Genomic DNA, 25,473 nt, shown 5'->3' with positions numbered 1-25,473 from the left:
TTTATATGTACCACTCAGTCTACAAGTGAATAAAAAGACATGGCAAATACTTTTGCATATTAATTCTATGGTTCCCTGGGAATTTTATCAACAATTTGAATACACAATATGAAATATTTATATTTTGAATACCGCTATTCCAAATTACTTTCACAACGAAATCATTACTTAACACTATCCTTCAGTTAGACTATTGCTTCAGAAACTTTTTTTGTGTCCTTGTTGCTAAGAATGAAAAACTTACAAGTTTCTCAACTTCCATGTGATAGTATTAACAGTTTCATTTTTTATTCCATACTTGTTATCCTTTATTCGTTTTGTATCGTTTCATTTATTTCATAAATTTCATGTACGCAATTTGAACAAACTATACATGGAACTACTAAGAAAAAACAATATATAAACTACAGTGAAAGCTTCGCGGCAGACATCGCACTAGGAAGAGCGTGTCAGTTTGATCGACAGCGAACGTTTAAATTTCGCTTCACGGATTTACACTAAATTGCTCGCCAGTGACGCTATAAAATCTATTTCACGGAACTTGAGTGACGTAATTGCCTCGATTCCCGTCGGTACACTGCATGTACCGTCTGTCGAGGATACAAGTTGCGACATTTAGGGCATTAGTTCGACGTTTCGAATACTTCACTCAACATCCGAGTACAAAGGGTTAATACTTGTATCATTCTATTCTTCAATAATAAATTAGCTGTTTTGCATACAACAGTCCTCCATTTGTAGAACGAAATTCTGCTAAATACCCGATTAACGCATCGACCGCCATTTCGATCAATCGATCCATCATAATGTAGGAAAATCTCTCAGTGGCATTGGAAAGAGAAATAAACCTTCTCTGTCGTTAATAAATAAGTGTGTACTTTATTAATTACAGTCTTAGTCAGTAAACGCTTTGCACTCCCTAACTCTAACTCGTTCCCTGTTCGCTAAATATTCCTCGATTTTCACGCCATCGCTACTCACTTCAAACTGCTTGATCTTTACTCAGATTCACCCATGTACCCCATGCATTCCTCATGCATCCATTTCTCAGACGCTCGCGGTTACATCCAGATAACCCTTATCATTCTCAGTGACACGATCCATTTTTCTTTCACACCTTGGCTTCTCGAACCTAGTCGCACGCAGTCACTTCACTTATTTCCATCCAACCACTCTTCTCTCGCACCTCTCATACCCAATCGCACGCAGTCACCTCACTTATTTCCTCCTAAACATTCTGTCGTCCAAACATATGCATACATACATTGAGAATCCTTCACACTCCATAATAATCTATATTAAACTTCCGCCAGATTCCACTCACCTAAGATCTACTTAAGCACGAAGAAGACTCGCGGACAGCGATGAGAATCAACAAACTCACACAGTTACACCCTTCTTACCTGCCCCTCAACGGGATTCGCATAAACGGAGCTGAGCTCCGCGCTCAATTCATACGACAATTGCCCCCAACTGCAACTTAAGCACGCGGACGTAACTCGAAATTACCATCCCCGTGATTATCCCTAACGAGACTGGAAAACAACCCACCTAAGCACCTCGACGATGGACGAGGGTTCCGGCGACTTCTTCAGCTTCTCGTTGGCCATGACAGCCGCGGTTTCCGGGCAGAGAGCAGCGGTCAAACGTTCGCCAGACCCGACGCCGCCTGGCAAATCCTTTCGCACGGCTTTCGCGGGATTATTGCAGGAGCTTATCGTCGCCGCGGTTCTCCTCGCCGCCGCGCCGTGGCTGCTGTCCCTCGGGCACAAGCTCGCCGCTCTGTGGTACAGCACTAACGCCGTCTCGTAATCACCGCTGCAAATTACCAAGCCGTCAATTCGAAATTCGCCGATGGTAATTATCGACAGAGCCGACGAGAACGCTAGGAGAAATTAGGGGAGAGCAAAGTTGAATGTTACAAGTTGGCGTGGGTCGTTGTTCGCTTTTGGGCAGTTCGCGGTAGGTCCGTGGGACAATTGACGTGAAATGGTGACGTTCGCGGATAAGCATTTGCGAGGTTTAATTGTCAAGGGAGCATAGATTGCAGGTGAATATTGTAAATACGATGACAATGTTTTAATTGCTTAGATCAGCATTTTTAAAACTGTACTTTGCGAGTTTTGGTTAAGTGGTTCGTTGAGAATTGCGAAACTGAGATTGGGGAATAACGAAATTTCGTGTAAGAACGTTATTTAAAACAACTCTGCGAAGGAATTGTAAATAAGAATTGAAATTTACTCCTAGGATTGGTTAGAGATATAGAAAAGTTTTCGCATCGAGGGACGTTTCTTAAGTTCTACAATCTTTTGAGAAACACTGGCTTTGGTTAATAGCAGGTTAAAGATGTTTGTTTATTAATTCTTCGAGGCACGGAATCTTTGACAATAAAAAGAGTTATATTGTAGAGAAATTTGATCTCTTTTTAAATTGAAAAAACTTGGTTCCTTTTTATTAATGAAGGAGTAAAGTAATATAAAACAAAATTAAATCTTTGCACGAGTAGCACTTGTTATATGTCAAGGAAATTTGATTTTTCTTCTTAATTGAACAATTTTAATTTCTTTTTATTAATGAAGGAATAAAGTAATATAAAATAAAATGAAATCTTTGCACAAGTAGCACTTGTTGTTTAAAAAAGATCCCACGGTGCGTATTAACATATAAAAAAAAATAGAATATTCTTAACATCATTAAGTCTCAAGAAGTATTTATAAGTAAAATACTTCCAATCGAAGATATAAATTTTATCTTTATATATCACATGATATTTGTTGAAATCGCAAAGACTCAAAAAGTCTGCAAAGTGCACGAACTCGAACGTTATTCAAGAGTGTTCATCACATTTCCTGGCACGCGCAACTCTGAACTCCTATCTTTTAACTATCGTATAACGAAGAATCTGAATAACTGCCTCGACCATAATCCCCACAATTGCTCGATTCCGCGGTTTCCCTCTAATTTCGTTCGATCGCTGGAAATTGTATCGCCCTTAGAAACTGACAAGCCTCTCCAGCGACGATTACTCGAACATAATTCAATGAAACGACAACGTTCACGAATAACGTTGACGACAAAAACGTTCATTTCTCTGCACGATCCACGGGAACGTATATCGTATCGACAACCTCGACGCAAGAGGAAACGTGAATTTCCTCATTGCTCCGCGCCGAGTTTCGTCGATTATGGCACGGCGTGTGACATTAACGTGTACTTAGGCTAGTTAGCGAAAGGCATGCGATGGAACGGCTGTGTACGACGGTAAATAGAACATTAATCTATTCGACGTTCGTCATAAGATCCTGTGTAACGTGCTAATAAGAGATTACCTTGTGAAATATACGTAATAAAGCAATATATGATTTTAATGCGTGTTGTAAGATTGATTGAACTATTCTCATTGCTAAGCGTATACTTTCATCTGTAGAAAAATATGAGTTGTAGGCAAAAAAAGGATAAATGACAGGGTTTTAGGGTACCATAAAACCTGGTCATCGTCAGAGAGCTGGGTAATTCCTGTCAAGCACCTAATTGGCCAGGAAGAACAACGCCTACTGGCTAGTAGAGAATTAAAACCGTAGGCGAAAGGAGAAGGATTCAAATTCTAAAAAGATATTGAAGAGAGTAGTGGTTGAACTGTTGAGTGAGAAATATAGCACTTTGTATTAATAGAACACTGTGTACTATCTTTGAAGTGCCTCTCTCCGATTTATCTACGACAACATCCTTTCTTTTATACAGAATGATCCGTAACTGGTGCTACAACCGGAAGGGGGGTGATTCTACATGAAAAAATAAGTAGAAAATATAGAACAACAATTTTTTATTCAAGGCTTTGTTATCGAGAAAATCGACTTTGACTTGTCTCGATTGAGGTTATGTCGATAAACACTTGCAATATCACGAAAATGTTTTCCTGGCTGTGAGAGACTTTTTAAAGCAACATTACCAAGGTTAGATTGGTCGTGGTAAAACAATAGCTTGACCACCACGCTCTCCTGAGCTTAACTCCGCTTCACTTTTACTTATAGAGTCGTATTAAATCAATTGTGTATTCAGAAGAAATCACAAGCTGCGAGCAATTGAAAGAAAAATTTATTGCAGCCTTTTATATATTAAAACAACCGAATATCTTTAGAAAGCGTTCATAGAAATTTAATTAAAAGAATAGAATTATGTTTTCGCCAGAATGGCCAACATTTTCAGCAATTTCTATTAAAGAATAAACTTTGTTTCGAATATTTTATTTCAATACCTGTTCATAATTTACGTTTTTACAAAACAAAGCCTTAAATGCAAAATTGTTATTCTATATTTTCGACTTATTTTTTCATCTGGAATTACCGCCCTTTCGGTTTTACCACCAGTTACGGATCCTGTATATTATCCCCCACAGTGCGTTCATATTTATTTTTCGCTCTCGTTCACTTTTTGATAATAAATGTCGATAAATCAGTGATTTTACTTTTTTCATCAACACAAATTCAATATATTCTCCGTTGCGAATTTTACGCGAAATATCATCTCCATACCAAACTATTACGTTAAATGAGACTCTATCAGTGTGCACACGTAGTCAATTAAAAGAACGGCTTTGCTGCACGATGATTAATGGAATTGGACGGAATTGAACGTGTCGAAACTGGTTGGTGCATAATTAACGGAAAAAAAAATTAATAAGCAAGCGAAATGAATAATCCAACGTCATCATCTGCGTTAATTTTCCACCGACATCTCCGATGACGAGATATTCAAGCTAGCCGGGAATTACGTATGCGAAACTAATTAAACGTTAAGCTACGGTCGTTCGAATAATCGAGCCGATCGTTTCGAGAAGAAACAAATTAATCCTGTTGATTGAATCATTAAAATCGCCGCGTCGCACGGCGTCGAGCGAAACACCACCCCCTGTCGAGCGTCGAAACGCAATTACATCGTGAAACAATTCCAATAATTGCGCCAAAGTTTTTCCTCGGTGCACGGCTTTAGTCGGCAAACAAAAGTTCTCGACGTTGGTGAAACCCGCTGATCACGAAATGAACACGAGCACAACCATGATTACTCTCACTTTCCAACGAATCTACCCGTTCCCGTTTTCGTTTAAAACTTCCATCGACACGTAGTAACATGTAAAAATGAATCGTGTACACGTGACGTGCCTGCGAAACTCATTTCATATCGGAGAAATCGTTTCGCTAATAAAACTCGCGCATATCAACGATACGCAGAACGTCGATTTTACAATTTTCCCTCACGATCGTTTTTAAAGCAAACGTTAATCAATGCATAGCACTGTTTGCTCCAGCTTCCTGGGTTTTAAGTTCGAATTCTTAACGAATTGTATGCTTCGAGATTGAAGAAACGTAGAACGGACGTAACACACGATAAATTTCTTATATAACAGGATAAGTTTCTCTTCCACCTCAGTTGTCTACTATAACAGAGTTTCCTAAACTATGGCTTGCAAAAAATTGTCTTTATCAATGTATTATATTTTTTAAATTTGAAAACTTATCGAAAATGTTCACATTGTTTTACGTCTTAAAATTCGAAATTAAGATTACTGGCTTAAAACTGCAAAGAAATATTTGCCTGTAATGCTTATGGAGGTCCCCGCACCAAAAAGTTTTAGAAACCCTGTACTATAATCGAGATTTACTATTGTCTAATAAGAATTCTAGTTCTTCTCTAGAATTCTTCTCAATGAATTCTATCAAGTTTCTTAAAATGGCAAACTGAAAACAGGAAAGTGTTACGTTCGCTCCTTGTCTTCTTCCATACAGAATCACATTAGGAGTCAAACCTGCGGTATAGTTGATCAGCTTCGCGATGAAGAGCCCGCGCGTACTCTCGATTATCTTTACCAGCAACCTTGAAATCGGTTCTTTTACCGCGATCAAGACGAGCACGATATTCTGCATTTTCGATCGTTTTCCTCGTCTCGTTCAAGTCCCCCAGAGTATCCTTCGAGTTCCTGCTCGTTGTGACCGCCATCGAGTTCGTATTGACGTTGACCATTGGCCTCGTTTTAATTCTATCTGAACTGCTTCGCAAATGTAGAACTATGAAGCTCGCCAACAACTTCATGTAAAATTTGAATCTTCTTCTGTTGTGCTATTTATGCATTTAGTAAGTATTCGAAAATGACAAGTTCGATTAAAAATTCGACTGGTTTCTAATCTCTCAACTTTTTAATCAACGAGTGTCCCATCATTTTGTCTGCTACGTAGAATTTATTTCCATCGTGCACGCGCGTACTGCACGCAACGTCCCTTCGGATGAAATTTCGCTAACTCCCTTGGGATTTACTCTTTCGATCACCATACCGTTGCGACATACCTTTCGAATCGCCTAGTTTATGACGCTCCAAGCGCCATCTGGAGGGTGAAAAGCAGCAATTTCTAGATTCTAATAAACAAGAGCTCGTTCGCCAAGGCACGCCATAAAACGTGCGAAGGCAAGGAACAGGATAGTCCGAGTTCGAAAGTAACTCTTTCTGTTACGGTCGTGTGTCTGTAAATTGAACTGGTGGAACACGCGTATAGACTTTTCTCTACGACTCATTTATATGCTAGCGGTGTTTCCGTGTTGTAGGTCAGAATTGAGATTTAAAGTTACACGTGTTTTTAGATATCTGCTAAACGAAACTCGAAAAAGACGGAGTTTGGGATAAAAATCGCCACGATTACTTGTTATTGCTCGAAATTATTAAAGAAGTGATAAGCATAACTCGCATGAATGACTAAACTTCCGCAATACAGTTTAGTGGTACTAGAGAACGATATTAAAGTACTGCACTAACACTGCGCTTAAATTTTTTAACGTTTCTTCGAAACACTTAGTGTGAGTAAAGATAAAAAAGGGCAATAAAGTGTCTTTGAGAAGCAATTAATTTTAATTAATGAACTGACGCGTTCTTCTTTACCTCTTAGCTTTTGTAAATGATTTTGTGCCTTAGAAGTTTACTTTTGAAACTTTGAACTGTGTACTATCCCATGAAGATGCAACCAATTGTTTTTGCGTGATACACATAAAAACGAGTAGGCAGTCAAACGAACAAAAATTTCACAAACAATCAATTCCATCTCTACAAATTATCTACAATCTACTCAGCTCATTTTTTCAAAGACATCTTTAACATACAGATCTTTTATTTCACAGTTTTTCTATCATGAACAGATAAATATTTAAATCAGTGCAACTAATATTCCAAATTTCCAGAACACAATTTACCAATAAATACACACAATTGGCATTCCGAGTGAAAAATATTAAGACAGAAATCGAACAATTTAAAGATAATTGCTTTTCAAGCGAAACAAAAAGGGAAAAGTCGCGAATTAAATACGCGTAGCGGGTGTATTTACGGGCACAGACATTTACAAAATAGACGAGAGAACCTGGCCCAGCCAGATAAATCCAATTTTCGCAATGGAGCGGACGAATCTGAAGTTTCAATTAAAAGAGCGTACGAGCGAGTGCAACGAACACAAGTTGGCCGATTAGCTGGCACAGTTTTCCGAGCTCGACGAAGGAGATCCAACGTAAATTTCGTCCTCTTCAACGAAGGCAACTGAAAGGGGAAATAAAGCGTGAAACCTCGGTGAATACCATAGCTACGCCATTATTCGTTTTGCTTTCGAAGAGCAGTTTCCGATGGATGGACGCTGTGAAATTGACTGTCTCTTAAACAGTCGAGAAAAATTCACTTAGACATTAAAAGGCATTCTAATGTGCTGCAGTTCTAAAGGTTGGATCGAACTTCTGATTTCCATCCTCTGGCTCAGAATTTCTTAGAAACTTTTTTTGGCGCGATGACTCCATCAGTATTGCAGGTATCTTTTTGGGGTCTTGGGCCACTCACTTTAATTTTGAATTGTTAAGACATAAGACAATGTGAACATTTTCGATAAATAACGAGCTTGAAAAATATAATGCAAGGATAAAAATAATTTTTTGCGATCCCTGCTGCAGGGTCCCGCGACCCACGGTTTTAGAAATTCTGCTCGGGCTGAAACATTCTAATCTTGCACTAATCGACGATGGCAGTTTAACTCTTGCCAGATTTGCTAAATTTGGTCTAGCCAGAAAGAAGATGCTATACTTAACTGTACTGGAAGTACTACACTTTAGAAACTTATGTATTGGTTCCTATTTATATTCATTGCAGTTCATAGAACCTTCTACTTCTTGTAGATAACAATTTTAACTTCCCGTTTAACTCACGCTTGATTTCTTTTTTCGAAAGCAAAACGTTTCGTAGCGTTATTAACTAATTCGGGCCATAATTATTCGACAAGTCATATTATAATTAGCAATGGTGTTGCAACATTATTCGTTGCAGCTATAGCTTATAGTATATTAGATGCTAAGGTAGCAGAACAACGTATGTTGTAATGTACGCCAGGTCTGAAAGGGTTAACAAGATGTTGTTGAGATTTGGGTCACGTTATATGAAACGTGAGGCGTACAGATCCATTTAAAAGTATTAAAACTCTTAATTGAAGAGATTATAACTGTTATAACTTGAATTAAAAATATTATGATGTAAATGTTAGTATACCATTGTTTAAACTATTTTTAGGTAGGTACAGACATTATAAATGACCGAATTTTTTTGCTTACTGACAACCAGTACAGTTAAATATTAATATTTTCTGATCATTTCATTTATTGATGAATTTCTTCAAGATTTTGTAAATGATTATCTTCAATTTAAATAAAGATTAACTTTTCCTCTGTTAATCTGTTTTCGAAAATATTTTGAAAAGAACCGCTATCTCATATCTCTGCTTATAAGAGATCTGTAAGGAATCTCTGTTATACGATATAAAATTATCAAGTATATGCAGAGAAAGTTCCATAAAACTATATGCAGAAATTGAGATATTTTCAAAATTGTTAACTGCGCTGAGAAACGTTCCAAAGTTAAATAAGTTTAACATTAAATTACACATCTCTAGAAATGATTTAACTTTGCACAAAACATTTTCTGATACGCATGAACAGCCTTAAAAAAATATCTCACAGTTTGCAAATCTTTTCGCGTTTCATCGAGGACTTCTACACGCATCCTGATACAAACCTCCACGTATGTAGCATTACATACTTACATAGGAATACAATTCTACACTTGAGACGTGATTCGCACTTATCACAGTCCACGTATCAACGTCTGCCTCTGATTGACTCGTTCTACTTCGAAGAAGACTCTCAATCCCCATGCTTCAACAAAATTAGCAACAGATATAGTATCGCACGCATCGACAACAATTTCAATCTTAACTAATTACCCAAAACTGATGCCAAACATCGCAGTCAACGCGCAACGGAATTACTTCACACACTAGCAACGTCAATCGTATTTATCAAAGTCAACGAAACCAGGTCTGTCCTTGAACGGTTCATACTGGGCCAGCAAAGCTTTCCTGGCTTCCTTCGCAGGATCTCTAGGAGCGCTGGGCAATATGGTTTTCCTCTTGCAGGGTAACTCGAATTTCCGATCCACAGGCTTGTAACCAGGCATCACAGACAACCTGCGCTTCGCTGGGACCGCTTCCATCCGCCTCCAAAGAAAGTCCACCTCGGCTTTCTTCTCGTCAGGCATTAAATTCAATATCACCTGCTGCCTGGCTGCGATTGGGTCGTAGTCCAACAGCTTCTCGATGTCCATGTCGTCGATGATCTCGATCGCGCTTTTATAAAAGTCGACCAAGAAGTTGAGGCCCAGTTTCTTCGAGCTGGACAATGCTAGGAGCGCTGCCTCCTTCGCCTCGTTGCGGTAATTCTGGCTAACCTCTATGCGAATTGAGAGGTGTTGGCAATTCAACATCCACTGCTCGTTTCCTGCTTGCTCGCCCATGTCTCGAGCTTTCTTGCCGTAAAATCTGGCTAGATCGTAACGACGAATGTCGATCAGGTGTTTGCAGAGCTCGTGGAAGAGCCAGGCCAACTCCAGGGGCTCTGACGCCATAGCTAGCCGCCTGTGTAGGGTTTGTTTAAAGAAATCGATTACGTGTGCTGGTAGCTTACACTTAATTAATGCGAGATGTTCGCGAGATTTCTGTTTAGATAGTAGAATAGTCACTGTTTTTTCTTTTAAATATGAAGAGAGAAAAGGAGTAAACCTGCGGAAAGTGTTAAGAGTCTCTTTCCTATTGGTGGCTCTTATCCAACCAATGTCATTGTCACGTGGCAGTTCAGCCACACGAATTCCCAGATGATGCTTCAAGTAGATTCTTTTCAACCTCCTGTTTCGGATCTTCGTTAAATCGCGGGTGTCTATGTACATCCACGCGACCATGTTGTAAACAGCGTTCAGGCATTTCTCTTTCATGGGGAACGCCTTCGACGAGTACGAGTCGAACTTGTCTATCACGCGATCCACCATTCTGACAAAGCAGATGCAATTTAAACTTATGATAATTTGAGTAACGAGCAGTGTGAAGTTTTTTACTCCTACATACGTACTTTGTTCTGAATTAAATACAGCTTTTTGCAAGTTGCTGGGAAAGAGTCGTTTTTTGTAAAGATCTGATTTGAAGTGAATTAGATTTGAGAAAGGATGAATTTAAAGTATAAGTGTAATTGTTTAACTGAATCTACTTTAGAGATTAACCATTTAGTAAAAAATAGATTGTATTAAACACAATTTATAGAATAGATTGAGGAATTCAATCCGTAAGGAGCTAATTTAATTTTCAAATAGATAAATTTGATTTGAAAAGTGTATTTGATTTTCAAAAGACCAGCTGTATCGTCTTCTCGATTCATCAAAGTTTCAGGCAAAATCACAATAATTGTAAACGTCAATTCACTAAATCCCCAAAACGACTAATTCCTCGTTACTACAACTGATGTCCATCTGCTATATAATAAAAAGCTATATTTTTTGAACAGTGCATTCAATAACTCCATCATGTACCAATCGATACACTCTCGACTATCATCCTACACACGTTTCATCCCTTCTAAAATATAATTCCTCTATGTTTCGTCCACCTTTTGACAATTTAAACCACCAAATTTTAAACATTGACTAAAAACTCATTACACGTCTCCATAATAGCGCTCTTTTTCATCTCTTGCAATGATAAATACATCTACTACAGCGAAACCATGCAAAACAAAGATCGCTGGTTCAAATGAAATCACATCTAATTAAGTTACCCGAAGAACGTGACGTAGTCCTTCCTCTTCCTAATCTCATGCAAACGATGCAACAGAAAGTCTGCGTGCACGATGTTAAGGTTCCTCTTCAATCTTTTCTCCGCCTCGATCATTGCTCGATGACCAGGTGGCATCGCTTGCCGCTTCATGATCATGACGTACAGAGGGCGCCGCATCCGCAGAATGTTCTGTCTGCGAACGCTCCTACGATAGTTCCTCGACACCAAATAGTGAAGCAACTCGTTGGTACTTTTGTTGGGCGAGTCCAGCAGCTCCAGTTGCTCGGACAGCCGTTGCAGAAACTCCTTGTCGTGGGCCAAATGGCCGAGGTATATCTGCGCGAAGACACGGTGCAACTTCCTCAACTTCACAGCCGGACGTGCCTCCGGATCGTTCACCTTGAACTTCGACTGTTCCTCGTCTATACCTACGAAACAGCGTACACAAACTTCACACGACAGATTCACCCAATTTCAGAATAAATTCGCTGTACTTTACGAATGAATTCTCTCTGTTCATGTTCGTCTGTTTTTTTAAAACAGAAGCGTGAATTAATTATGCAATGAGATTTTGTCGGGAAATTTCTGCGAAAGGAAAGAACGGGCAAGATCAAAGTAACTCGATAACGCTTTGTAACCGAACACCTTATAGAAAATCCAGGAACTACCCTGGATTTTTGAACGATTCGGTAGATGTAAAAATAAGTGCGCCCACGGAAGGCGAAGGTTCTTGGGTAAAGATCGCCATTGAGAATTTCTTCCTTCCTTAGAAACGAAACTAATTAAACGAGCCCTTTGTGACTCGGGGAGAAAAAAATAAAGGAGAATTGATCGCTCGACGAACAGCAGCCCTCGTTCCTTCTCCAGAGCAACGTTATAATACGTTTCAATTAACAGTAACCGGAGACAAAAGCGTCGAATCGAGCAACAATCTCTTATTACAGTTTCAAATGGGACCCAGGGCGACCGCAGAGGTGGAAGCCGGTGAAATATTATCGAGATAACGCGGTGTATCGAAATTACCAGCGGAATAGAATTGATCACCGGCGCAATAAAGTGGAATTAATTATCTTTTTAAAGTACTCGTCGGGACTGGTCGTCCATTATCCCCCTGTTCGCGTCCTCCGGTTTGTCGACGCTGCAGATAGAAGCTCGTTAAACCATGGCGATCCCAGGAAAACGGAAACACTTAACGGGATGTGTTAAAGAGTGCGACAACCAATTTGATGAAAGACTATTTTTGAGAAGGAGAATTCTAGCCGTACCATTTGCATAGCAGTTTTACACAATATGTGACTTTCTCACGTTATTCTAATTTAATAAGTTCAGTTGTTCCTTAATTCTCAATAGCAATTACTCTGTCGCAAAAAGAGGTGCTAAGCGAATTTCTGGTTGCGAAATGTTTGGGATCAGTCGTCATTCCTTCTCTACAAATGTACCAATAATATTAAAAGGAATAGCGAAGTGGCTTCTAGAGAAGTGTTACAATTTGAAGGAAGAAAGTAGAAAACCACTGTTATAATCAGTCAAGCAGGAAATAGACAGTTGCAATTAAAAGTTTTAGTTAACAGCAAACCCATCGAGTCGTTCAGTCTCACAAATTGCGGGTGGTCTTCCGTCATAGGCACATTTAAGTGCAATATAAAAGAATTCAATCAGAGATCGAGTTCTTGATCAGGATGTGTATTACGTTCTAACGAATATTTTCGCTCGTTCAGTTTCCCCTTTCCCATTTTTGTTTTCAAGTTACTCTAGCGCGACCAGAGGACCAGGTCGTGAAATTACAGTCCAATTAGTGCGCGAAACAGAAAGTTCAGCACGGAGACGAGTGCAGTTAACTTCGTTCAACCGTGGAGCCGGATTTACGGTGAAAATTAGAGCCGCTAAAACGGGAAGTTACGACGGGGCTTAAGAATTATACCGCCGCTTTCCGCCCCGTCTTCTCGACGCACGGCGCTATATTAAAAGTCCTGTTGGTAGCCTTCCACGAGTTAACTGGAAACATTTCGAGAAAGAAATTGCCGAGTACCAGCTGGAGAGTAGCTAAACACTGGGTACATTTTAAGGGTTGAGTGCAGAGCGGATGACATTTTTTAAAATCTCGGGAATAGTTAATTTAAATACGTTTTTACTTTGATACGCGGTCGTTTCCTGCGACGGTAACACCACTCGTTACCTTTGAGTTGTATGATGTAGAGAGAAATTTAACGTTGAATTACGATATTACACCTTCGTAGCTACTCAAACATGCATGCACATTTAAATAATAATTTCATAAATAAATGAATTTAGAATATGTATAAATAGGAGAGCCAAAGTCATAAATGCACTCATAATACAAATAAATAACTCGAGAAAATGGACAAATGCGAAAAAATTAACATAGAGATATTAGCATCAACCCTTAAAATACACTAGTGTTGATACAAATTAAAACAGCCCAGTGCACGTTAATCGTTTCAGTAATTCTAAACAATAAAACGGTAACAATTACACATAATCAGTATTTATTTTAGGGATATGCGATTTTAAAAGAGAAGATGAGTTTCAGTAAGCGCAAAAGGCAGGGCTATCTTAATTTTTGCAACGCGCACGCGTTCTACACCAACTAATTTGCACCTGCGAACTCGTCCACTTCCTCTTTGAGCTTCTCGATCAGCCACTTCCGGTACTCCTGCAGGTCGTGTATCCACGGCGCGAGAAGCTCGAGCGTGTTCAGCGCGGTGTCCCTGCCGACGCAGTCCTCGATTGTCTCGTTGCCTTGCAATATTCCGTGCTCCAAGAACGTCGTCGGGGACTTTTGGTAACCCTGATGCGCGTGCACCAAACTGTACTCGAACTCGCCGATGTGGAAGAGCGTTTGCAGCTGCATGTGTTTCACGTGCGAGTAGGTGGAATCTGAAAGCGAGCGAAATTCCACGGAGCACGAGGCAACAAGTACGTGTTCGTCTATCGAATTGAACCACGCGTGGCTTGGTGGTGATGTAATTCCATGTACTGATTTAATCTGCATTTGCAGAAGTATCCAAGCATCATTTAATTTATATAAGATCTACAATATAGAAATTCTTCCGTGCAAGTTAAATTTTTGTGTTAGAACCACGAGACACACGCGTGACGCGAGTAAAGACCGTGAGGTGTTTGTTGTAAAGTTTAATTTTAGTTTAGTTTAAGTTTTACTTGATGATGCAGAGGATTATTAAATAGAAGTTAATCGCAATGTTTTGTGACTCTCAAGGTCTTCTATTTTGTTTCAGCTGGTATAACGTTAAAACAATAAATAATTACATTAAAATAACGTTGAGAAACTTAATAAAATAGTTACTAATGTCATATTAAGATAATCTCAAGTCTGCCATGGTTTATAAATCATTTTCCAAACAATTGCGTTCTTTCCTTAAGAAACCTCAGTTTGAACATAAGTAAGTTTCTAACCAATTTCCATACACTTGGCCGTGGTCTTCACCGCTCTATTAAACCTGGCGTAATCGAGCTGCATCCTTCCAAGGCCAAGATACGTTCTGAGATCATTTTGCTGGCCGTGTTTAAGCGCCTTCTCGAAGTGCTCCTCCGCGATCGGATATTTTTCGAGGCTGGCCAGCCAATAACCCCATTCTCGATAAACTATACCATCACGAAAAAACGCTGGGTCCTCGGTTTTCTTCGAGCCCGCCATCTTGCGGCCAATTGAATTCCCTCGAACGAAAGAACAGGACGGTAAGTCGTAGAAATAATATTCGCGAGCGGAACGGCACCTACAGTTGTCACACGGATCCTAACCCGTGTCTGGGATCGATATATAATTCAGAAGGTCCAGAGGATCACTGTCGGTGGTTCACTGGTTCTCGTTCACTCATGAATTTTGCGACGAAGATCCGAGAAGGTCGAACGATCTCCCGGTCACATTTTTATTGTATCGAACGAACTGTTCGCGGGAGCAGCCGAAGGACTGTCACGCGATTCTTACATGATATCAGATGCGATTCAAGCTGTTGAATAGGGTTTTCGATATAGTCGTCTGTTTCTAAGTTCCCGTTATTGCTTGACCGCGTTTAACGGAAGTTGAGCAGTTTCGCTGTGCTCGCTCTTTCATGATATCAAACTACTTTATGGTAATTCGTTTGCTGGACAGCATATTAATTCCCGTTTTTGTTTAGATTATCCGGGCTTAGTGTTACATTTTTGAATGGAAATTGGAGCAAGCCATTTAACGTGTCACAGATTTCTTTGTTTTAAGATAAAGTTTATTTTATGACTTTAATATCGTGGAAATTGTAACCGTTCAAATGATATCCTGAATTTGTTACCATGTCCTCGTTGTAATTGAGACTCGATGACGCCCTCTGATATGGCTTAACGTTTTCTTTCAACGAAACGATTATCTGCATCGATTATTTTATACAAATGTGTGACTTGAAACTACATGTTTCATTTTATATAGAAAGTCAACAAAAGCGAGAGATCACATAAGTGATATTGTATCATGTCATAATGTTCAACATCGTGCTAAAATAAAAAAACCTAAAATATTTAAGTAATAAAGGATTATCCAAATTTAATGTCGCATTTTTAATTCGAAATGAAATCTTCTGCCGCTTTTTAGCAACGCGAGAGAAACGAATGAATTATTTATTCGCAATTACATAATTTGTTATTGTTTTAACAGATTCCGTATACAGAGCGAAGCAGAGTGCCGTAAAGCGCATGAGAAAAATCAGAATTCAATAAAACAAATTGCTCGAATAAAGTCAGAAATGAAATGGTACATTAACGTTACAGTCGTATCGTGGATCAAATAATTTAATAACCCTATTAATTTATAATAATTGAAAGTGAAAGATGTTTAACGAGAAATAAACGTTGTACACCGGTTCTCTGTAATTCAATTCACTGTGAAAATAATCTCCGGTTGCTACCAATCGCAAAGTTAGTACATATCGTATACACGTTGATTTTAAAAATTATATTTATGTTACCAATATACATTTCCCCAAACAATACGTCAGTACGTTTCACGATATAATTACATTTTATAAGCTGCACGCTATATGCGTGTTAATTTTCGTATACTGAGCATCTCTGTGATGTGTGATTCGTCAAAAAGTATATAGAGTGACTCTAAAGTTTGCATCGTTATTATCAACGTACTTAATTCCAAAAAACACAGCAATATGTTTACCAATTGCAAATGCACTTTATAAATTATATACACACATTATTATACGTAATCTCAGCTGACAGTAAACCTGCGATTACACTATTCAGTCAGCCATTTCACTGGTAAATGGAACATTTAAAAAGCTATATTTTCAATGCGATCTTTGACCGAACCAAAATATGAATTATATATATTCCTTTGAGTCGAGATGGAAAAAATGTACGTAATCCGCTTTCGACTCTACAGAACAGCGGAGTGCACGTAAAGCCCCTTGTGGTATTAATTTTCACGCACGACAGGCGATTATATCGAAATGGCAGAAGCAGTGGGCAGCTTTTTCCCCGTCATACCTTTTATTCCGCCCCCTTTTGTGCCCTCCCTGCTCTACGATGCCCTGAACATTTCTTGCGTTCCGTTCTAAAACATCAGCCTCGAAAGCTTTTAAAGTGATCAGTCTCTTGAAGAAAATAATAGGTGTACGTACTTTAAATTTTAAATTCTTCGTCTTCAGTAATTACTATTTATCTTCACTTTCTTTTCTAATTTTGTGCTGTGTATAGACTGCTAATGTTTTTGCATAAAATTTAATACTTTTATGAACACCATTAAAGGAAGTAAATATGCATAAATCTACTAAATATTGTAACAAAATTACTAGTAATTTTTTTAGAAACACAGATAAATAAATAAATTACGAATCATTATTCGTATATCCTCTAAACATTATAAATGTATTTGTTAATATTAAAGCATAGCTTTAAAAAAGTAAAGTACAGTGTACAGAGTGTTTGCGTTACTATCTAGGGTTCCTCACGAAAATAGTAAATATAAGAGAAAAATGGCAAATTATAAATACTACGTTGGTTATACTGAATATCACATTTTCCTTATATTTACCATTTATCAGTAAAACACGAAACGATAACAACGCGAACACCTTGCACGATTGAATAAATATTAACTTTACGTTGAATATTTTCCATATTCTTGCACACTTGTGTATTGCACAACTCTGGCATTACAATTTTTTTTATACGTAACACCTTCTCATTGAATTTTTCGATCCATAACTGTATTTGAGAATACTATACTAAAAGGGGACTATATTTGGAAAATATGTTAAAGAAATAACTATTAAATTTTACGCAAAAAACGTCGAATTTTTGTTGCAGATTACTGGTAAATCGACGCATTAAAAAAAAAGGGAAGAAGGGTAAGGACGCCGAGCAATCGTGGACCATCGGTTTAGCTGTGCCCTCGAGATGCGGTGATGGCTCTGCTGTACAGGTTCGCGCAACTGCCCGATAGCAATGGCACGCGGATATTCTCGTTCGTTGTCACCAGGAACGTGGTACGGGACCCTGAAAGAGACGTAACCAGCAAAGAGCTCGTCTGCGGCTTCCAACGATGGTCGGTTGCGTTTTCACGTGGGAACAAGGTAACAACTAAGCTCACAATTCCTCTTTTTTCTCTTATACATATACCTCCTGAAATAGAATTTTCTGAAATTAACTAAATCTGCCATAAACGTAAAAGAAATAACAAGAAATTCATCCAAACAGTTATATGAAAGACAAGCGAGCATTAAATTTCCACTGTTCTCTCTTTTTCTCCTAAGTACTCGAACCACTTTGAGGTTAACCGTGCCCAGAATATCTCAGGAGCTATGAAAGAGAAAGGACGAAGTTTTCGAATAAAAATTACCACAAACTTAATTGTTATTTTAATATAATATACCTGCTGTGGTAATCTGTAGTGAAACAAATTGTACACTTATTGAGAGTCTTGTGAATATCGAAAATTGCCATTGCTGTTCATCCACTTTGCGTCCGATGACATTACAAAACGCGCGAGGTAAACTAAACGTGTTTGCGGACTAATCTTGACACAGAGTTTCGCTCTTTAACGAGTAACTATGCATGTAAACGATAAATCATCGGCGATTTACCAGGTTACCAGGTAAATTCACTAATTTTAACGTCGTTCAACGTAATTGTTAATGAAATCATCGTACAACCAGGCAAACAATGGAGCAATACACGCGGCTAAATGGAGGTTGAATTCATCAGTAAAGTTACGATTCATCGATCGTGGCAAATGAAGCGAAATTGTTTCCAGCGTCTGGTCGAGCGAACCGTGGATTTTCGACCTCGGTTGTTTTTACACTTTTTTTCGTGAAACATTGAAATCGTTTGAAAAATAGCGCACTTACTCGCACGCTGTCATTTCCATGCGTCATAAATTTAAAATTGTTCAGATGTGTTTCTCTCGTTCTTCAATTTTGTATGAAAATCATACCTAATTGTTTAATCAAATAAATCCAGTGAGTAGAGAATGCTGAGGTGCGTTTTATTATGCACATATATATCGCGAACCTAAAATGAAATAAAACTGTACGAGTTTAACATCAATTTAGTTAAATCTAATTAATTTAGTTAATAATATCAGTTAATATTCCAACAAAAATTACAGTACAAATTTATTCCTTTCAAATATTTCGTGCAAGCATAGCGTTCGATGCTTTACAGAACCAAAATAATTCTGTTTACTGCTTTTAAATCAATTAGATCAATGTTTGTTCATCGTATTCTGGAAAAATCGGTAATGGGAAAGCTTTGATTCGATTAACACATGGACAGACCGCTTCCGTAAATATAACACGAATTATGGGTACCAAAATATGCCGCCATTAACTTGGTAATTAGATAACGACAATTTGGGGTGAATTAATAAAGCGGTCGTTAATAATCCACCATCGATCGACGGGTCAGATGCACCGTCAGGAATAAAATCGCGAAATTCGAGAACGTATGAACCAGAGACAAATTCAATTAATATACTACACAAAACGGACGAAAATAATCCCTTTCAGAGAAATAAACGTTACCGAATGAAATTGTTATAAACCTCAATTTTAGTCAAAATAGAAAACAGAAACAAAGAGAAAAAATATTGAAATCAGATAATGCACAATTTTACTACAAATAGCCATTTTCTTGCAAGAAAAAGAGAAGAGGTAATAACGAACAGTAAAAATTGCAAATAGCAACGAAATCGTTCGACCACCCTCTATGCACATAACCGCAGCGAGTATTCGCAACGTCCGCGCGTACACTGAAACGGTACCAATATAATTTCGCAGGGTCCATTTTCCCGCCGCGAATACCGATTACGCGAGAGTAAATCTGTGATTGACCCAGTTACGAAATACTATCGGCCCTTCGGTTCAATCACTTGTTACTGCTCATTAATCCCCACGAGAGGATTCCCGCGTTCGCGAGTTTCTCCAAACTGCGGACGAAATATCGAAAACCAGGGAGTTTCAATCGGTCGTGGACCTCGATGCGAACGAGCTAATCGAAGTAACGACGATTCCTTTTATTTGTCCCTGATCAAGGTGCTCGGAGCGTATCTGGTATGGCGCGGGGCGTCGAGGAACCTGCGCGTCTACGTGGACTTCACGTTCACGCTGCTGAACCGGGAGCACTTCTCGATGAACGAGGGGTTCTCTGGGAAACGCGTCAAGTTCACGTACGAGGCGCCCGCCCAGGGCAACCGGAATTACATACCAGTGTCGGACCTCTACAACCGGAACTTCGCCGACACGAACGGCGAGTTTCAGCTGGAATTGTCGATGGCGAACGTGAGGACCGTCTACATGACCGACCTTAAGATGCCAAGCAGCACGTTCCCAGCTGGACAGTCAAAGTCGAACAAGCTGGAGACCGACTGCTTCGCTTTTGGAGGCTTCGACTGGATCCTGGTGATCTATCCTCACGGGAACAAAGAGCTAGAGGGGTTCCGCGGCCACGACAGCTGCGTCAGTGTCTATTTGATGAGGATGAGCGGGCTCGACCATCGATGCAGAGTCAGATACAGCGTGTCCTTGGGCGAGGGTGACCGTAGGATCGATTCGGGGCAGATCGAGGACCTGTCCGATCTGTCCGACGCGGAGAGATGCGGATTCGGATGGCATCCGCGAGTCAGATGGTCTGAGATCGCGCACAAGGGTGTCGTGCGTGTGTCCTTGGAGATGGTGGAAGCCAGGACCATCTGCGAAGTCGCGGTACAGGCACGGGGGTCCTCGGTTCTACCGGCTACCCCTTGCTACGATCGCGATAAACAAGCCTGGACTGTTCGAGCCGATCTGCACTCGGACACGGTTAGGTTGCATCTGGTCTACAAGGATATTCATAATGTCCCACGGAATCATTTGAGGTTGGTAATTGCGAGAGCAGATAATACTCAATTAGAATAGAGTACTAGAAAATAATTGAATTTTTTAATTAAGAAAGTTATTGGATCCATCAAAGTCTTATTGTTATCAACAATTGATTTATAATTCTCTTTTAAAGAACAATCATTGAAAAGCCATTCTTTTACCACTCGTCCCCATTGTTCGAGTAATAAAATAATAGGAAATATTTGAATAAAATTTAAACGTTTTTGGTTCAGGTATATCAGCTGGTCAGCCTATCTCCTGCGAGACGAGGAGCCAAGCACTGTCGCGATCAGCTTACCCGGCGGCCCGTTCAGCCGCTACTACGCCCAAGACTCCGCGGACGAAGGCATCATCATGGAGACGAATCTGGACACGAACGAGGTGAAGGAGAACCACTGTCCGTTCCTGACGGACAAGGGGCAACTGAGGATCCGGCTGGAGTGGAACGAGAGCCACTTGCTGTTCCAGGCGACCTACCACAAATACGACGACGTGTGCCGCATCCACAACCAACAGATGAGACGGGAGATCGCCTCGTTGCAGGCAGAGAACTATAGCCTGGAAAGGCAGCTGTTCAGTTATCAGAAAAGCCTCGCGTACACGCAGGCGCAGCAGCAGCAACAGCAACAGCATCAGAACCAACAGCACCACGGTGGCCATCAGGCCCACTTGGAGAGGTCAGCGTCCACAGACACCGAATATGCCTGACAAGTGGAACAGCTCCAAGCGAAAGAGCTGCCTGTCGCTAGCTGCCGTCGACAGTTGCCGATCGTGCACGAGGACGATCGTCGTGTCCACCAGAACCTGGTACGGATGATGGACCGACGGCTTAGCAACGTGCAGCTCCAGCAACGGCTGTACGAAGCGGAGGCGGCCTCCCAGCAACAATACGGGGACGGCTCCACGTGTCAGGGTGGGGCCGATCAGACGGCGGACCAACAACGTCAGCATCATCATCGTCAGAGTATCGTGCAGCAGCCGAAGTCGGCGCGCTCCAGCGTGGGCAGGTCGGACAGCGGCTCGGATCGTGGTAACGATCGTTATACCGGCTACTATTTGGGGTACGTCGGACAGGCAGCGCACAAAAGACGTAGGACCACTTTCTGGGAGACCCTGACGGGTCTTGTGTGCTCATTGGGCGCTTTGGCTTCCAGGGCTGCCAAGATGGCCACCAGACGGGGGGAGCCACTTTGAAGCTGTTTAGCGCGCGTACTCGCGGACCAGTGGACTGGTGCGTTTTACGTATCGGATCAGAGGAACGGATTACCGAGAGAAAGGGGAGAACGAAGTGATGATGATGACGATGATGATGATGACGATTATGTGAGACGTTGTTGTGAACACGGGAAAACGGAACGTGACGCCACGGGGGAGAAATTCGGATTTGTTCGGTGAAGAGAGTCGTCGGCGGACTGGAAGTACGACGGAGAGAGAACCACGCTCGTTCTCCGTATTCGTCGTGTTTATTACCCCACGTATCACGGGTGATATACTTGTGCCGAGGAAATCTCACGCGACGATGTTACAGCGGAGGGACGGAGAAAGAGTTTACACGGATTTCGGATCGCTGGTTTGCACGATTCGTCCATAAATCCTATCGAGAAGGGGGATAGAGCTTCCCGTAAACCGGATAGCCGAAAAGTATTTCCTTTCTCCCTGGTAGGTGCTATACAAGCTCGTGATCAGATTACTGATCAACTCGACAATATGACGGTCGAATTGGGGCGAACAGCGACGGCGAATAACGGCGACAAGAGGAGGATGCATCCTGCTGGTTCAGAGGCAGCTTCACTCGCGCAAGGACCAGGCCGATTGATCACTTTCGTCCATTCTTTTGTCGATGGAGTTCGATTTAGGGGGAACGAGCAAGAACCAAAAAATGGTCGTGTCCTGTTCAATTCGAGTTTCCCCTTGTTTCCCTCGAGGTGGCTCCGATATCGAAAAAAATAAAACCAACCGACAAGAACCAAGCAAGCTGAGCGGAGCTGTCCTTCCTCGAGAGTCGCGATTGGAGGAACCAGGAAGGCTTTTGGCGTTAATTCGCGAATCGTTTCGAAGGCTGGTCAAACTTCACATCACGTATACATTACACGCATACACTTGATAGGAACCAATCGTGAGGGAGAATTGAGACAGGAGATTCGTAAGAAAAAAAGAAAAAAAAGAAAAACCGTAAGGAAAAAAAAAAGAAAAACAAAAAGTCTCCCTCGATTACGAATTCCGTTATACACGAGTACACGAATACAATTCTATCTCTACTACTTTGTCAATTTACTAAGGGAAAAGCAAGAAACAAAAAACCTATTTTCCTCTAAAGACTTTTTTCACCTATCGTCTGCGACTTCTTTGATAATAAAGGATCAGTGCGCGGCGTAGTCGCCGGGTATCGTGTAACAACGTACTTATTATGGTAGAATACTTACACTTAAAACGAATGCAAAGAACAAAAAAATCATTAACAATAATAATAATAATAATATTAATAATAATAAAATAGTAATAATAATACTTTAGAGTGCAGTCGATGTTACATAAACCGAAAGTAGGTGAGAACGAAGGTCTCGATCTCTCACTGCAGAGCGATCGACGTGCCCCACACACACACACACACACACACAAATACACGTACACGTACACAGACAAATGAACACACACGCACACGTATACTCACAAAGATATTAATGTTCATACTCGACCATCGGCTCTTTTTTTCAAGACGAAAAGGCCAAAAGAGACCAGGGTAAAAAGAAACAAAGAAAAACAATGCGAACGATCCGTGTCAAATATGTTGACTGTCCCATCGCGTCGATGCGTTCAACCCATTCATTATCGTACGGAGGGTTCCGTTAATTTCTTTCGCCAATTATCCAGTCCAATGTGTGTGTATGTCGAAATCTATATCCTTGTCTCGCTCGTCGATCAATTTTACCATTGGGAGTCGTTCGTCGATCAGTATGTATATGTGTACGATATTATTCTTTCCCTCGAAATTTAGCCAGTTAACGAGTTCCCGCGTTAATCGTCGTTTAAATACGCGTTCTAGATAAGACCGACCGAACACGTGCAATATGTGTCAGAGAGAAGTTAACGAGGATTCCGCCGTACGGATCGAAAGAGGCACAAGCTACGTGCCGCGCGTGTAGCATCTAGATCGAACAAGCATCCAATTTATTGCTCGTCGAAAGTACACACTCGTTTATCTAGCCACTCTGGCCATGTTCTACTGTACCTGTATCAGTATAGCGTCACCGTACGTGCGAGGTCTTCGACGATATCTCGTTCTAACCGTGGCGACATGGGTTTTTTTTTTTACTTAATTTACCAACGCCTGCCATTCCGTCGACCAATTCTGATCGATCTTGCAGCGTCACCTTTAATTCCCACGCGACTTCCAAATGGGACAGCCATCTGGAATTACTTAAAAAAGAACGCACTATTTTGATATTTTACTCCCATACCATAAAACATTGTTACGTTAATATATTTTTAACAGATCTTGTATTCTCTTTATTTCTAGAGAAAACTTTGCTGTTTCTTGTTTGGGTTTCTAAAAACACTCGAGCTCCGACTATCTCCGCAATCTGTGCTTCTCACGGTCTCAAAGAACCCGCCAACTCCATATATACCCCGTCATTCTTAAATCCCAAAGCAGCTCGTTGCCGCTTCGAATCTTCTTCAGGCAGGAGCAGATCGAGTGAATAAACTCTTCTCCGTTCGTTCGCAAGCTCCAACCACTTATCTCCCTTCCCAAACCTCTAAAGTACTTCCTCGAACAGGTAGTTCCCGTCTTCTACACCGAATTAGAGCGTACGCCTACCTCAAGTTCCCAAACAAGAAAGTAGTAGAGTCGAAGGCCGTCAGCGTCTACGTTTGAACCCTCGTGCGGTATTGATTTCTCGTTGGACATCTAAAGACTCTACGATTAAAGCGTGCAACCTGTTTTTATTCCTCGTGGATCTTCGTTCCGATGTGTGGCATCCCATTTGGTGGCTTCCCTTCTCCATTCTCTTTAGCCACGGACGACGGTGCGCGTCGAAACACGTGTACGTGAACGATACGTGCAAGATAGTGTTCGCGTTCTAGCTACACACCACCAGAGGGAGGATCGATACGCCATCAGTCCATACGCCGTGTGTAATAGACCATCATGAATCGTCGTATACCGCGCACGTGTGCCCGCAGGTGATTCGCGGACTTGCTTGTACACACAAAACTCTTCGGGACCCGCGTGATGTCCGTTTAAAAGCACTGGAATGAATACTGATGGCTCCTCGCGAGTACTTTGTACCCATCCCCCAACACGCATTTGTCTGTAAACACCGTTTCACGCGCTTTCGACTCTTAACTGTAGCATCTATTACGTTATTACGTTTTAATTCCCTTCGTTTGACTTTATTACTTTGAAAATCTTGTCCTTTGTAAATTTTGCGTTAAAGTCCTTTCTCGATCTTGAAATTTTTTGTAGCATTTATCAAATTGTTTGCTTGATTCACGTGATTCCACACCGTCAACTTTGCTTGGTAAATTAAAAAAAAACTTTCGAATCTCGAATTTTCACTATATACTATACTATTATGTTTGATCCGATTACTTTATTCTTTCTACAAATTTAACTCGTAACGTTTCATTCTGTATTACGTTCACAATCTTTCATTTAGTGTCTGTAGAGTTATCGCGTTCTATTTAAGTCTGCTTTAGAAATTTGAAAGCACTTAATCCTAAAAGGCAGATATTTAACGATTACACTTCAAAGGTTATTATCGCATATCTGAAATACGTTTCGTTATCACGAATGAACGAATCCGAAACTAGAACCACAATTCAGAGTGCGTCTAAAATGCTTGAACTGATGAAATTCAAGCCCACGGTGCTTTTAACCGGAAATGGTAGCCACGCGCCGATCGAGGAAACGATACGTCGCATGA

At 40.5% G+C, this 25,473-nt stretch overlaps 2 protein-coding genes across 2 annotated transcripts; one reads left to right on the top strand and one right to left on the bottom strand.

The window, feature by feature from the left end:
* Positions 1-9,355: 9,355 nt before the first annotated feature.
* On the bottom strand, positions 9,356-14,844 carry LOC143430123 (outer dynein arm-docking complex subunit 4-like). Its single transcript, XM_076906124.1, has 6 exons — positions 14,604-14,844; positions 14,457-14,476; positions 13,788-14,220; positions 11,170-11,596; positions 10,128-10,391; positions 9,356-9,983 (listed from the first exon to the last, which is right to left on the bottom strand). Exons 1-6 carry the CDS (start codon positions 14,842-14,844, stop codon positions 9,356-9,358), a joined length of 2,013 nt encoding a protein of 670 aa, XP_076762239.1.
* A 2,701-nt stretch (positions 14,845-17,545) lies between these two features.
* Positions 17,546-21,288, top strand: LOC143430184 (uncharacterized). Its single transcript, XM_076906219.1, has 3 exons — positions 17,546-17,764; positions 19,724-20,544; positions 20,782-21,288. The coding sequence occupies exons 1-3, from the start codon at positions 17,597-17,599 to the stop codon at positions 21,254-21,256; spliced, it is 1,464 nt and encodes a 487-aa protein (XP_076762334.1). The 5' UTR covers positions 17,546-17,596; the 3' UTR covers positions 21,257-21,288.
* Positions 21,289-25,473: the final 4,185 nt, after the last annotated feature.

Source organism: Xylocopa sonorina, chromosome 13, assembly GCF_050948175.1.
Source record: "Xylocopa sonorina isolate GNS202 chromosome 13, iyXylSono1_principal, whole genome shotgun sequence".
NCBI lineage: Eukaryota > Metazoa > Arthropoda > Insecta > Hymenoptera > Apidae > Xylocopa > Xylocopa sonorina.
Note: the sequence above shows the minus strand (reverse complement) of the source record. Positions and strands in the feature narration are given on the sequence as shown.